Source organism: Magallana gigas, chromosome 8 (assembly GCF_963853765.1).
Source record: "Magallana gigas chromosome 8, xbMagGiga1.1, whole genome shotgun sequence".
Lineage (NCBI taxonomy): Eukaryota > Metazoa > Mollusca > Bivalvia > Ostreida > Ostreidae > Magallana > Magallana gigas.
In genome coordinates this window covers 3,735,456-3,748,391 of record NC_088860.1, presented here as the reverse complement: position 1 = coordinate 3,748,391, position 12,936 = coordinate 3,735,456, and the positions used below count along the sequence as shown (strand labels likewise).

The following is a 12,936-nucleotide window of genomic DNA, read 5'->3' as shown; positions in this document are numbered from 1 at the left end:
CTCATTAGCTTAATCTTACATCTACTAAAAGCTATATATTTTTAAAGGTATATGTGGCGTATTTGGAGTAAAAATATACATCATGCTTCTTATAATTAGACGTTTTACAAACTCTAGGCCCGTAAAACATGTTTTTCTTTAGTTATTTGTCTCTAAACTTTGCAACACGTCTGATGAATATTAATGTGATCGGCCATTTGTAATGCCACTGCGCATGAGTGCGGAAAAACCTAGTATTGAGAACACGATGGAAGAACAGTTTGTTTACAAATTAGAATCACGTTTTTCGTGTCTTAAATTAGATAATTCTTATATCAGATGATACCCGAAGCATTATTATTCCGTTATTCATTAATGTAGAACGATATAAATTGCTAATTGTGTGTAATAAAGATGAAACACTATTTTAGCATCAACGACACGGTAAAATGAGTGAATATCCCTTACCCTGAGGGATGTACTGAGAGTGTTTATTTATTCTTTATTCAAAAATTTCTCTAAACGAAAATCCACTTGTGGTTCATAATTTATAAAGTAAAGACATGGAACACATGGAGCACTAGCAAAACCCCTACAACTTCATGATAAAAACTTAAGTTTAATTCGGCTTTAATTCCTATTACAACAATCTACATGGTCTCCGATAACAATCTTCCCTTTGTTCCTATCCTTGTCAGTCTATCTTTTTTTCTTTCTTGGCTAAATCTGTCAAATTTAACGGTATTACGGGTATACCTACATGTATCTCTCTCGTCGTCTCCATTGATGTTGTGAAAGACTAAGCGTGGTATCACGTGGCCGATTTAAGGCGGGGTTTATATTCAAATGCTCTATTTATCGTGGACTTATTTATTGATTTATTTATTTATAAAAATTATTTATTAATTTCTGTATCTTTTTAACCCGATTGATATAAACTGCGTAATTTATTGTGAAGATATATCTTCTTATCACATATTTAAATAAATCAATCAATCAAACAATTCTAAGCATGAAAATTAAGCCACATGTCGTAAAATGGTGGTGCCCTATGCCTCCTTAAATTAGTCCGGATACATACTAGTAATAGTCCCTTTTTACTGATCGTAAAACGTAGCTTGTTAAATTAAATTAATTAGAACTGCACGTCTCGGTATTCCGCAGTATAAATCAAGTCAAATATATCAATTTTATGTTTTCGTTTTGTTGTTGTTGTTTTTTTTTAATATGGTATTGGAGAACACCAAGACAATGTTGTTAGAAGAAGTCGCGTATTGCATAAGTATTTAAATCAAAACGAAATCCAATTTAGAATAACACCATCTTCTTCCTTCATTTGTTTGTTTTTGTTTTTTGACTTTTGGTTTTTGTTTTGTTATTTGGTTTTTATTTTGACCGTCCCTCACCTCTATATTGAAACAATTTACCAATTCTCGTCCTCCGTTTAATTCATGATTTGTAATCACAACTAAATTTGTTCAATAAGGCAAATTTTTACTTTCAATGATGGTCCCAGCTGCAGTAAGCAAACAAAATGAAAATGAGTTTTCGTTCAAAACTTCACGCCAGTTAACACCGGAGTACTTAATACGTCGCCAATATAAGTCTTGATCGTGGTTGTTACTTAAACACCAAAGTCCGAAAGACACAATGCCAAGGAAATGATAGTGGAGTTTGCCAAGCAAAAAGAACGACGAACAGAACTATGGCCTTAATGATGTTACGACGGACCATGAATGAAGCAATGGGCCCGCGCACGAGCTCTAGCCGCACGTGCATCCCCCGGACACAAGCTCTGACGTCCCGACCGTCCGGAGAGGCACGGCCTGTAGCTCCACATCTGACTCAAGTCAAGGATCAGTACAACAAAAACAGTGCAAGTTATAACTCGTATATTTGTTTATATAAAATGGAGAAGTAATAAAGACATCACATGATACTCGGTGTGCATATAGAAAATCAAACACACTAGCAACAAAAACTAGACATTCTTCCACTCTGCTTATAACTTTTTCTTCCATCGTTCGTCAGTTCAACAGGACACACTTATTGAACCGAAAAAACTCATGCTTTTTAAGCCTTTGGCACAGAACACAAATAAAAATGTGACCAGCTCTTGTACATGAACAGTCTGCGCACGCACTGCTTTCAGCAGGAACAGCCACTCCCTTCCGGTTCCTGTCCCACGTGGTCTATGGACGACGGAAGTAGTTCTATATCTGAAGCTGTCGTCAAGGATATCATAATAAATTTATAAATTTGTAAAAAATTATTATTTGCATGCTGTTATTTTCTTCTAATCTTAAACAAGGGATTTATAACTAAACTAAATCGGCATTAAATTTATTTATAAGTCTAGCACGTTTCTTTAACAGTCGTGCATTCAGTTTCATGGAAAGAAAATACGTCTTCTCTTTCATTTTCAAGCACATGAAGATTGCAAAAAAACATTTTAAACATAATTTTAAACATAAACATAACCTTGACATTCTCGGCTATTATTTCATTCATTATTTGTTAAAATCATGATATTATTTCTTTTAATGTATATGTCCCTGATGGCCCTTGATTGGTGAATAAATGAATAAACATAATCATTCATAAGATATATATTTTATTATTCTTACTCCGTCTCAGGCTTTATAAAAGGGCTAAACTGAAAAAATGCCCCGGTGTGTAGTCCTGCACACGAATATTATATTTTTCTTCTCTTTTTTCAGAAATTGACTGCATTACAGGGGCAACGATCTGATAATTTTGAAATACTTTTCGCACAGATTATTTTGTGAGAATACCGGGAAGTATTGAATTTTTGATATTGAATTTACGGATCTAGATAGTTCTGAATTTGCAGCAAGACAACTAGTGGGCCTACTGCGTCTAAAGTATCACCTAGTTAATACAAACTTTACAGAAGACATTTCTCGTGACCTCTTTTGACCTCCTAGTAAGACAGTCGCGCGGCAAATGTTGATTGGGTTAATAAATTGATTACAACAATCTGAAACTTATATACTGATCAATCACAAACCCAAGTCTTGCTTGTTTACATTATTTTATTCCATACCTGGGTCTAGTGGTCCAGATAGAGGGAAATACGAAATTAATATGATGGTTATCTGGCGTTAGTTATGTGTTTATTTAATAAGCACGCGGTTAAAAAAAACCCTCGTTTAATTTTCTTAGGTTGCACATAAATGTATAATACAAATAATTGGTTTTAGAAGATATAGCCCATGAATGTATACAGTTTTATGTTGTGTCCTGATAAGACCACTGCAAGACCAACAGCACGTTCAGAAACAAGAGAACCTTGCGAAAACCACACCCATCACATAAGAAACAATGGCAATCTAACATACCTCTCATCAAAACAACTTAACACATTCAACAACACAAATACGACACTGATTTAAATGTTATTTTCATACCTCAGTTTCGTTTTATAATCATCTCCCCTAGGAAGTGGGCCTGGCCATTTATTCGTACCATTTAAAAGCTTTGTGCCAAGTTTGGTTGAAATTAGCCCAATGGTTGTGAAGAAGACGAAAATTTAACCACAGCATCTGGTTGACCATAGGGGTTAACGACATGACTTAAATTCGTTTTAAAGTTGTTTATCAATAATTTATGAAGTACTGTACACACCTATAGGGTCCCTTTTCAGACTCCTAATGGTCATGATATGAACAATAGTAAATCAACTACACATAAGGAAGCTCTTGTAAAAGTTAAGACATTATAAGTTCTTTAGGTATTGAGGAATAGATTCTCAAAAAAAGCAACGTCGTTTTCATTCTTTCATTTATCTATTTTTGCCAAGTTGGAAGTGGGTCTGGTTCTATATTTGCATTGGCTTAAAATTTTTTGCCCAAGTATGTTTTGTGTCAAGTATTTTTTTTAAAATTAGCTCATTCGATCCCGAGAACACGAAAATATGAAAGAATAAGGACGTCACAACAAACAATAAATTAAATTCTAGCATTGTTAAGAAAAGATCGACGGCGTGATGGGTCTATGAAGTTTTGCAAATGGCCCTATCCGGACATCTTAGTTTTACAATAAAATCGAGATAATTATTACAAAAATTGCCGTGGAAGCAGATTTGTGTTACAGCATGTGTGTTACAGCATGTGTATAGTTTATATAATGCATTTCTTCCTTTAACTTACCGGTATCCGGGTCATTACAGGCAAGCAACAATCTGCTTTATGCAATTTTCTCGGAACTCCACAGAAAAAAAAATTGAAACACGTCCTAGAATTGGGTCAAACCTAACGCAGTGAAAGATGCCTATGACATAAATCTGATCCAATCAGAAGTATCCATCTGACCCAATATTCTTAAACATGCAGTGGTTGTAGTTATGTCAGACACTAGTAATCCTATAATAATTCCCCCTTTTATCATATAGCTGCTCTCTGTATCTCTCAAAATGTCTCCAAAGCCGAAAAAAAATATGGACAGATAATAAATCACGGCATTAGGTCTACCCAAGGACCAATCATTCACCACACTGGAATTCTTTTCCAGCTAACAGCAACACACTTATACTAGGTAAGCAATTCTTTTAGTCATCCTTTAAGGTTTGTCACTCTGCACACAGTGCAGCAAGTTTGATTTTTTCCCTTATCAGTAATCACTAGTACACAGATAGTGAACATCACCATTTCCGTACTAAGCATGATCAAAGTTTCCAATAAACCTCCATAGGTTAGACCCTGGGACAATGACAGAGAATGTTGACCCTAGGACAATGACAGAGAATGAATCAGAATTCACAGTTTATTGGTATACCAACAAGAACTTTGATGTTATCCATTGATCATCACAGTTTTACATTCTTTTTTCCTGCTGGTCACAAGTATTTAATATACAATGTACATGCTAAAATGCAATCATAAATAGCCAGATATGTAATGAAATTCATAAACACACCTTTCATGAAATAAGACTCGATGCCTGTAGCATTAATGAAGAGTTCAATGCATAGATTCGGTACATCCTCACTTGCAATAATAAACCATTGTACATACAGATTCATTCTCCCATCAACAAAGGCAGGCTCTGATTAATTAGTTCTCAACAACATCCCGTTAACCAACAACTTATTAGGGTTCTTAAATTAAATCATGAATAAAAAATATACAAAATTCATAACTCAATATATTACATGCTCTGCTTGTGAAAACGTTTGGGCTGTTGTATCAAAAGTGACATGCAAACTTAATGAAGCAAAATGTAAATGAATTGGTGTTCATACTTCAGGATGATGAAAACTGAACACAGGTAAATTCTTACTCACAATGCAAGCAAACAAAACTACTCATCAGGCTAGCCCTATTTCAAAGTTCATTATTCAACAAACACAGTCAAATGAAATAGGTTAATGGAATTTGATCATAATCAAAAACATGCATAAAATAAGAAATGGTTACAAACAATAGACATCAATTTTGATACAGGTGATATCATAGAGAATGTGTAGTATGTCTCTCAATACAGCACCTAATGTCTCAGTACAGTAAGTTAGCAGAATTTCGGAGGGCGTATTTATAAATAGATATAGGTGGTGGTCCTGCCCAGGGGACCTCTCCTGGGGGTCTGCTGTTTGACCTGATTGACCGTCTTCCTCTGTAGCTGTCTCCGCCTGATGTTGCCCCGCCCAACCCACTCAACACGAACACCCTCCTTCCTTGTGTTCCGGTTCAATCGGCCCGGTGTCCTTCAGTTTAACCTCCGTCACTGCGGCAAAAGGTTAAGGAAACAAAAAATAAAATAATCACACGAAAATGAAAGCAGTAAGCTTTAAAACTAAAAAAACTTGACAACATTAAAAACAAAAATCTTAAACAGCCAGCTCTGCATCCCCTGGAAAGGATAGCTGAAGGCTTAAACCTTGGAATTTATAATTAGCTGTCAACCTAAAACTTTATATATATATATATCTTGAACATTGGTTTGAATAGTTTTTTTTAAATTAACCTGACTTTTTTTAATGTGTTAGAATCATCCTATTTCTATTCCCTCTTTTTTTGCCTGCTTTATTTGTTTGTTATATTTTTTTTAATAGATGGTAATTTTGTTCTTTTTCTTCTTTTTTTTTGGGGGGGGGGGGGGAGGGATGGGGGATTTATCATTTAAAGCATAACAAATTGCAAAGATGTTTTAATTCCAACTTAATCAGAGAGCCTGTTGAGACCACTTAACTTGAATATCATAAAATTTCTTCCATAAAAAATATCTAATTTCATATAACAACTTCTTTCTTAACCTGCAAACAGATTTTAAGGACAGTTGCTGAAAGAATGCCTAAGTGTAATTCTATTAATCCATATCATCTTCACTGCACCTTTTTAGGTCGAGACATAGACAGCAGGGTGGGAAAAAACTATGTACTATCATAAGCGGCTATTAATATATTACTATTGGAGGCCATGCACACTTAAGTAATGCAACATCATGCCATGCAAGCATACAAACCACTGGATCATTGTTATGTGTGTACAGTCAAGACACTGGTGTTGATCAGTGTGAAGTGCCAGATACAGAGCACTAGTTGAAAAAGCAGCAGAGATTACTGACCGACCATGCCCCTACTGATCGAAACCACGCCCCCTTCTGACATAGGCCATGCCCCCATACAGCTCCCTGCTAGTTGGCTGTAATACCTAATACAGTACCCACACCTTCTACTTGTACGTAGCACAGGGTCTTTAAGCATTATGCTTCATCAGCTGTTTGACGACACGTTTTGTAGCACTAGACTGGGTCCCCAGTCTTTACAGTGTAACAGTTTTCAATATGTACACCATATGTGCAGCCATATTTGGTTAGAGTTTTTTTTCATTTTCAGGGGATTTTTCATAAAACTAATTTTTATATATTTATGTCATTACAAAAGAGTTAAAAACTGAATTTTAATTTCAAGAAAGTTTTAAATTTTAAAAGTGTTGACTGCAACTGCTATACGTTGTCTTCAAAGAATTTATTACCATCATGCCAGATGTAAAGATTGGAACACAGGCAACCAAATTACTACGACCGATTCCACAAGCAGCCAAGTCCTGTACTCCTCTCTTCCACCAAATACTCTACCTACCTACGTCACCTGCATAATGACTAATGAGCATAACGAGATACATGTAAATAAAACAACAAAGGATACTCTCTCCTTTCTTTGGCTCGGTTTGTTCCATTCCAGGCAGTGCTGCGGCTACCCTCCTAAACAACTGTAAGTGAGAAAAAGCAATCAGTATCTACTATAAAAGGTGTAATGTGAAAAACCTAGATTTAATATTTTTTTTTTGTGAGGAAATATGACTTGGGTGGATTATCTTCTTGTGAAGAAAAGTATAACAATCATAAAGAAGTTTTCTGAAGTTTAATATTTTTTTTTTTTAAATTCTTGAATTAAAAACACATCAGAAAAGATTTTAATACAAATACCAAGTAAGCACCTCATTTTCACCATTTTTCAAGCACCATGGGCACTTTAATATTAGGGATAATACAGTGTAGATAACCCTTTAAAAGTTAAAAATATATCAGAGAAATGCTTGCTAGCTTGTCTGAATGTGTCCTACCTGCTTGACATTGTACCCAGCTTTTGCACTTGTCTCAATGAACATGACACTCAATTCTTTTGCCTTCCTCTCTCCTTCTTCCGTTGTTATTTGCCTGAAAGGTTTCATATGAAGATCATTATTGATATTCATGACTCAACTGAATTGGTACACACACAAAAATTAGTAGGATAATTAGGATAAAAAAATAGTAGGATTATACTCTGTCCCTAAATATTCGTGCAACATATTTTCCCTAGTTATTCAATACTCATAAATTACACAGAGTTCAAACCAACTATAATACATTCACTGGAATAAAAAATCCAGATTTCTCCTTTGAAATTTCTTCATCTGGTCAATGTGATAAAAATAAACGTCATAAGAAATTTTTGCATTGCAAACAAAATGAAACAACTAGCATGAAAACATTGAAAAATTGTGCAAGGTGTTCTAGAAACTTATGAATGGAAATAATATGTTTTTCATTATAGATCTCCCTAGTAGAAATATGGTGGTTTTTTTCATTATTGTCAATTTCTCTAAGTTAGAGGAGATGACATGTTAATAAAGAAATCATAGATTTTTTCCTCCGATATCTGGTTCAATTTGCACTTCTTCGACAGGCATGTTTACTTTTGTTAAAAAGATCAAAAAGTGACGAAAATGCTAACCTGGAACAGAGTATAAAACAATATAAAACTCCTTCTTTCCAAGCTGTGCCAACCTACCTTTTGTCAGACAGATCTGTTTTGTTTCCCACTAACATAATTATGACATCACTTCCTCTTTCTGTCCGAACATCATCAATCCACTTTGATGTTTGTTGAAAGGAATTTGCATCTGCAAAAAAATGATAAATATTGATATTGTTATAGCCTGAGAGAGTGGGCCCTTGGTCTTTTGACATGAAAATAATACAAGTAACATTGTTAATGGGACTTGTACCATAGCTTGGCAAGTTTTCTATTGTTAAAAGTGTGGGTTATATGTACATACTCCGCCCACTATCTCAAGTAAAAACAACATCAACAAAGTTGTTTTGAAACACGCCCATAATACTCCACAGTAAGAGATTCCTCCAGATTAAAATTACCAAAACTCAACACGGATAACTGACTCGACTAACTTAGTCCATCAAATTTATAATCAAAAAAAGACTCTATTCTAATATTTTCTTCCATGTGTGGACAAGAAGAAAAACGCTTGTTAGATGAAATAGGGGTATCCTGTATATAAAGGTTTCATTGAAAGTCAATCACGTGATAGGAGCGTGTTTGAATTGTAAACTTGTTTTGTGGACTGAGTGAATAGCGGAAGCCAATCAGATTTGACATTTACCATTTATGGTTTCGCGACATGCATATCTCAGATAGTTTTTTTTTTGGCTTATTGATTGATTTTGTTCAGTATATATATGTACATGCTTTAAAAAAACATACATGTATATTATTGATACAGAGTATAATGTGATGGAAAAAACTAATTACCTTCATCAATTTAAAATTTAGTTGTTTACACAGAAGCATTGCACAATATAGGTTTCGTAATATGAAATTGTGTTAATAAGTTTAATTCTTTGAAGCAAATATCGATACTTAAGTCGGAAAATGATTAAATATGAAATAAAAATATAACAATGCGAAGTCGATCTATTCATTAGGGCTATGAATTTTAAAAAAAAAATAAAGAATACTTAACGTTTGTTGGGGATAAAAGTCATTTTGGAAATTCACAGAGTAAAATGTACATATATAAAGACAAACGCATTGGCACCCTATTGTTTAGAGGCAAGTGCACTCTTGATAACTATAATAAGATATAATGAATAATCGCAAACTATGGTACAAGTAACTTACCCCATATAATATTGTTGAGTATGTGCAGATACCTGATGGGCGTTGTCTTAACGACACTCGAGAGCTACGCTCCCTATGTCATTATGACCACTTCCATCACGTATCTGCACATAACCAACAATATTATATGGGGTAACTTCTACATGAATGAACATCTTATTCATGAAACAAGCTGAAAAGGAAAGATAGTTTACTTTAAGCTGTTGATTACTCAAGAACCAAGGGAGAAAATACTTATACACCAAACAAATATTATTCCCACTTCTGTTGTATTAGGATGAGAATTCTCATATCAGAAAAATCCTCTACTTCTTAAAGACTGAAATTACTTGGTGGAAAAACATCACACTGCTACTTGAAATTCCCTAAATGAGTTACGACATGTACTAATAGTAGACACAATGATACGTACTTGTAATATCGTACACTACTACTGCTACAGATGAGTCCCTTATATAACTGGGTATTAAGCTCCGAAATCGCTCCTGGCCAGCTGTGTCCCAAAGTTGTAGCCGTATCTGTAAATACACAGACATTTAAAAATGAATAACAAAGAAGTCACTGCTAACAAACTGTAGTGTTCAGATTATTGCGTTCATGAACTGGGATGTTCCCAACCAGAAAACGTCCATTGGAGAGCAAAATTTTAAGGGTCTAGTTTGTACTGATTAGTTTTTAGTGCTGAAACGAATACCATAAATCAGTATTCGAATATTACTGAGTGCTATTCGATTCGTATTCGAATATTTCTAGATGTCATTGACAAGGTATTAAGCATGTTTGATAGTTTGTATTACTAAGTGGGTGTATGTGTAGACTGCTTAAACACGTCAGTTCGAAGTTGACACTTTATGCATGAGTATCCATTGAATTATGTGCACATTTATTTTTTATGCAAACAATATTAATATACTTAATTTTTTTAACTTCCATCAGCTACAATCAAAAGATTTATGACTTCTTTAATAATATACTGCAGTCCTGACTCCTGTATGAGACTGATACGTAACTTCGTAAGTCATTCCAAATATTTCCGCCATGTTTGATATAGTATTAAAAAGAAAACTAACAACGCTCATTACTCCGAAAATGTTCCGTTTATTTAAAAAAAAAAAAAAATTACATTGAAGTATCTTTTTTTAAAAAAAACTTTCAATGTACCTTTCAATATTAACACTCGGTAGCTCACACTCGTTCAAACTTTTAAGCAAATTATTTCTTCATCGTCTGATATGAATTGAAAAATCCAGGATGTTTGTCTCCGTTCGATGTAAACCCTGCTTTTACTTTCAATGTAAACAAGCGTGGCGGAAGAGTCTATTACTGGGTTAAGTAATGCATGGCAATAATAGATGGCTTTGTCTTTACTTTCGTTCAGAGTAAAGTTTTCCATAGTAACAAAATAACACGATGCTGCATACTTTACAGCATTTTATATGCCATTGGGTGTTAAAAACACATGATCGAATATTCCAATGCTAAATATGCATTCGAATATTAGAAATTTACTATTCATTGGCGAATATTCGAACATTCGTTTCAGCACTAGTAGTTTTATTACACTTACAGTTCTGTCCTCTAAATACATGGTCTTTGATAAAAAGTCAATTCCTATTGTGGCCTGGAAACATATAAAAAGAAAAAAAGTTATATTACATCAATATCATACAAGATATATAAATTTTAAAAAATTTCACACCTATTTTTCAAACACTATCAAATTTTTATTGATATAAAAGTACCCTTGTTGATGCCATTTTTATTTTGATTCTATCAAAAGACATGTCAAATACATGCATTGTCTTTGAACTAAATAATGAATCTTTTAATGATGTGTCTAGAACAGAGCAGAAAGCAGCCTGCCTTATCGACCAATTCATTGATTTTCTGAGAAGCATGCATTCAATTTTTCCATCCTTTGCTTTGTAGATCTATATTAAGCAGCAGCCTTTTACTTGATGTGTGTATTGCTGGATATTCCACAAAATATTTTATATTGTTAATAAATGCACCTGTTTTTGTAGAAATCAGTAATTGTTACAATACCTGATAGGTGTTGTCAAAACTGTCATACATGAACCTTGTAATTAGAGAAGTCTTTCCCACTGAAAAAAAGATGAATGATCAATATCAAATTGGATGATATAAACTTCAGTTGCATGATTCAAAGACAAATATGGCTTCCCAACTGACATTTCACTCAACCATAATTTTATTGATTTTATCTTCATCAATTCAAAGACCAATAACATGATTCAAGACACACAGATACTTTTCTTAAATATATGTGTGGAAGAATCAACAAGATCAACTTCCTTCTCTTTAATTATCTAGAACTATTCACGTAACAGCGATTTTATAAATCAGGTATTATCAAACAGCTAATGACTTCACTAACAACCCATCATCCAGTAAAAATGTTGCCTTAAGTATGGTCACTAGTCACAAGAGATTACATTTGTAACAGAAATTTTATACCTTACCTCCCATTTCACCAAAAAGAGACAATTTAAATTTGTCAATGTGATTCCAATTATTCATTTTTGACACAATAATACGACTAAAATCACACGAGATATCACAAGAGCAGTTCACTTGTTACTTCTGTTAAAGTTTACTCGTGTCTCCACGCTGGAAGCAGGCAACGGAATACACACGCGCATGACTCATAAATCTTATCATGGGTTGTTTATATACAATATATAGCCAAATTCTATCAATTAAGAATTAGAGAGAAAATCTGCCAGTTGATGCATATATTCTCCAAAATCAAAATCTGCACATTATGCAATGGAACACCCAAAGCAAGCCCTGCCTCAATGTGAGACGTAGCAGGATGCGTTTGACAAGTATAATGACAGGTTAACTTACCACTTTGTTCCCCCAAAAACACAAGCTTGAATTTCCTCAACGGGTTCCCGAATTCACCCGAAGAACTCATTTTAAAATGTTGTATAATATAATATCACAGTCTATAGCACAGAGTTTACAAATAAATAACAAATCTCATCTGTATTAAATTAATTATAATCAGTCTTGACGTAGACACGTTATACGACTGGATATTCCTCAATGCGCTTGCGTGAAAATGACGGATGGTTGTCTTAGTCATTGCAGCGCTTTGGTTTCGATAGCGCGAAATTTTGAAATTGCTAAATTTATGTTGAAAAAGATATGTTAAATAAATAGTTTAAATATACCTTATTAATATGTTTTACGGTGTGACCGTTGGGGCGAGCGCAGAAGGAGCCACACATCTGTCATCATTGTTAAATGCAACCCGTGGACTTAACCGTGGACTTCTCGAAAACTTTTACCACCGCAAGGAACCGGAAGATATCAAACTTTTATTCCAATGGTCCCTTCCTAGGATTAATTATACACTTAAACAAAAAACTACCACTGAGCATTAAGAAAATGTTAAACAGACTTATCAAAATATTTTGATAAACACAAAGCCGGTTTTTTTTATATTTTTTATCTCTTCTTTACCTTTTAATAATTTGATCATTAAAGTCAATAAATTGTGTGTC

General features: G+C 34.0%; 1 protein-coding gene across 5 annotated transcripts; it reads right to left on the bottom strand.

The window, feature by feature from the left end:
- Positions 1 to 1,401: 1,401 nt before the first annotated feature.
- On the bottom strand, positions 1,402 to 12,494 carry LOC105339655 (ras-related protein Rab6). Of its 5 annotated transcripts, none has more exons than XM_011445297.4 (8): positions 12,275 to 12,494; positions 11,450 to 11,508; positions 10,971 to 11,024; positions 9,816 to 9,921; positions 8,276 to 8,387; positions 7,566 to 7,659; positions 7,148 to 7,211; positions 1,402 to 1,819 (listed from the first exon to the last, which is right to left on the bottom strand). In XM_011445297.4, the coding sequence occupies exons 1-8, from the start codon at positions 12,342 to 12,344 to the stop codon at positions 1,743 to 1,745; spliced, it is 636 nt and encodes a 211-aa protein (XP_011443599.3). In that variant the 5' UTR covers positions 12,345 to 12,494; the 3' UTR covers positions 1,402 to 1,742. The 5 variants fall into 5 exon arrangements, with proteins under 5 accessions (XP_011443599.3, XP_065924801.1, XP_019927488.1 ...); XM_066068729.1 differs by lacking the exon at positions 12,275 to 12,494 and adding an exon at positions 11,887 to 12,040; XM_020071929.3 differs by lacking the exon at positions 1,402 to 1,819 and adding an exon at positions 1,855 to 2,204 and having other exon boundaries at positions 12,275 to 12,493.
- Positions 12,495 to 12,936: the final 442 nt, after the last annotated feature.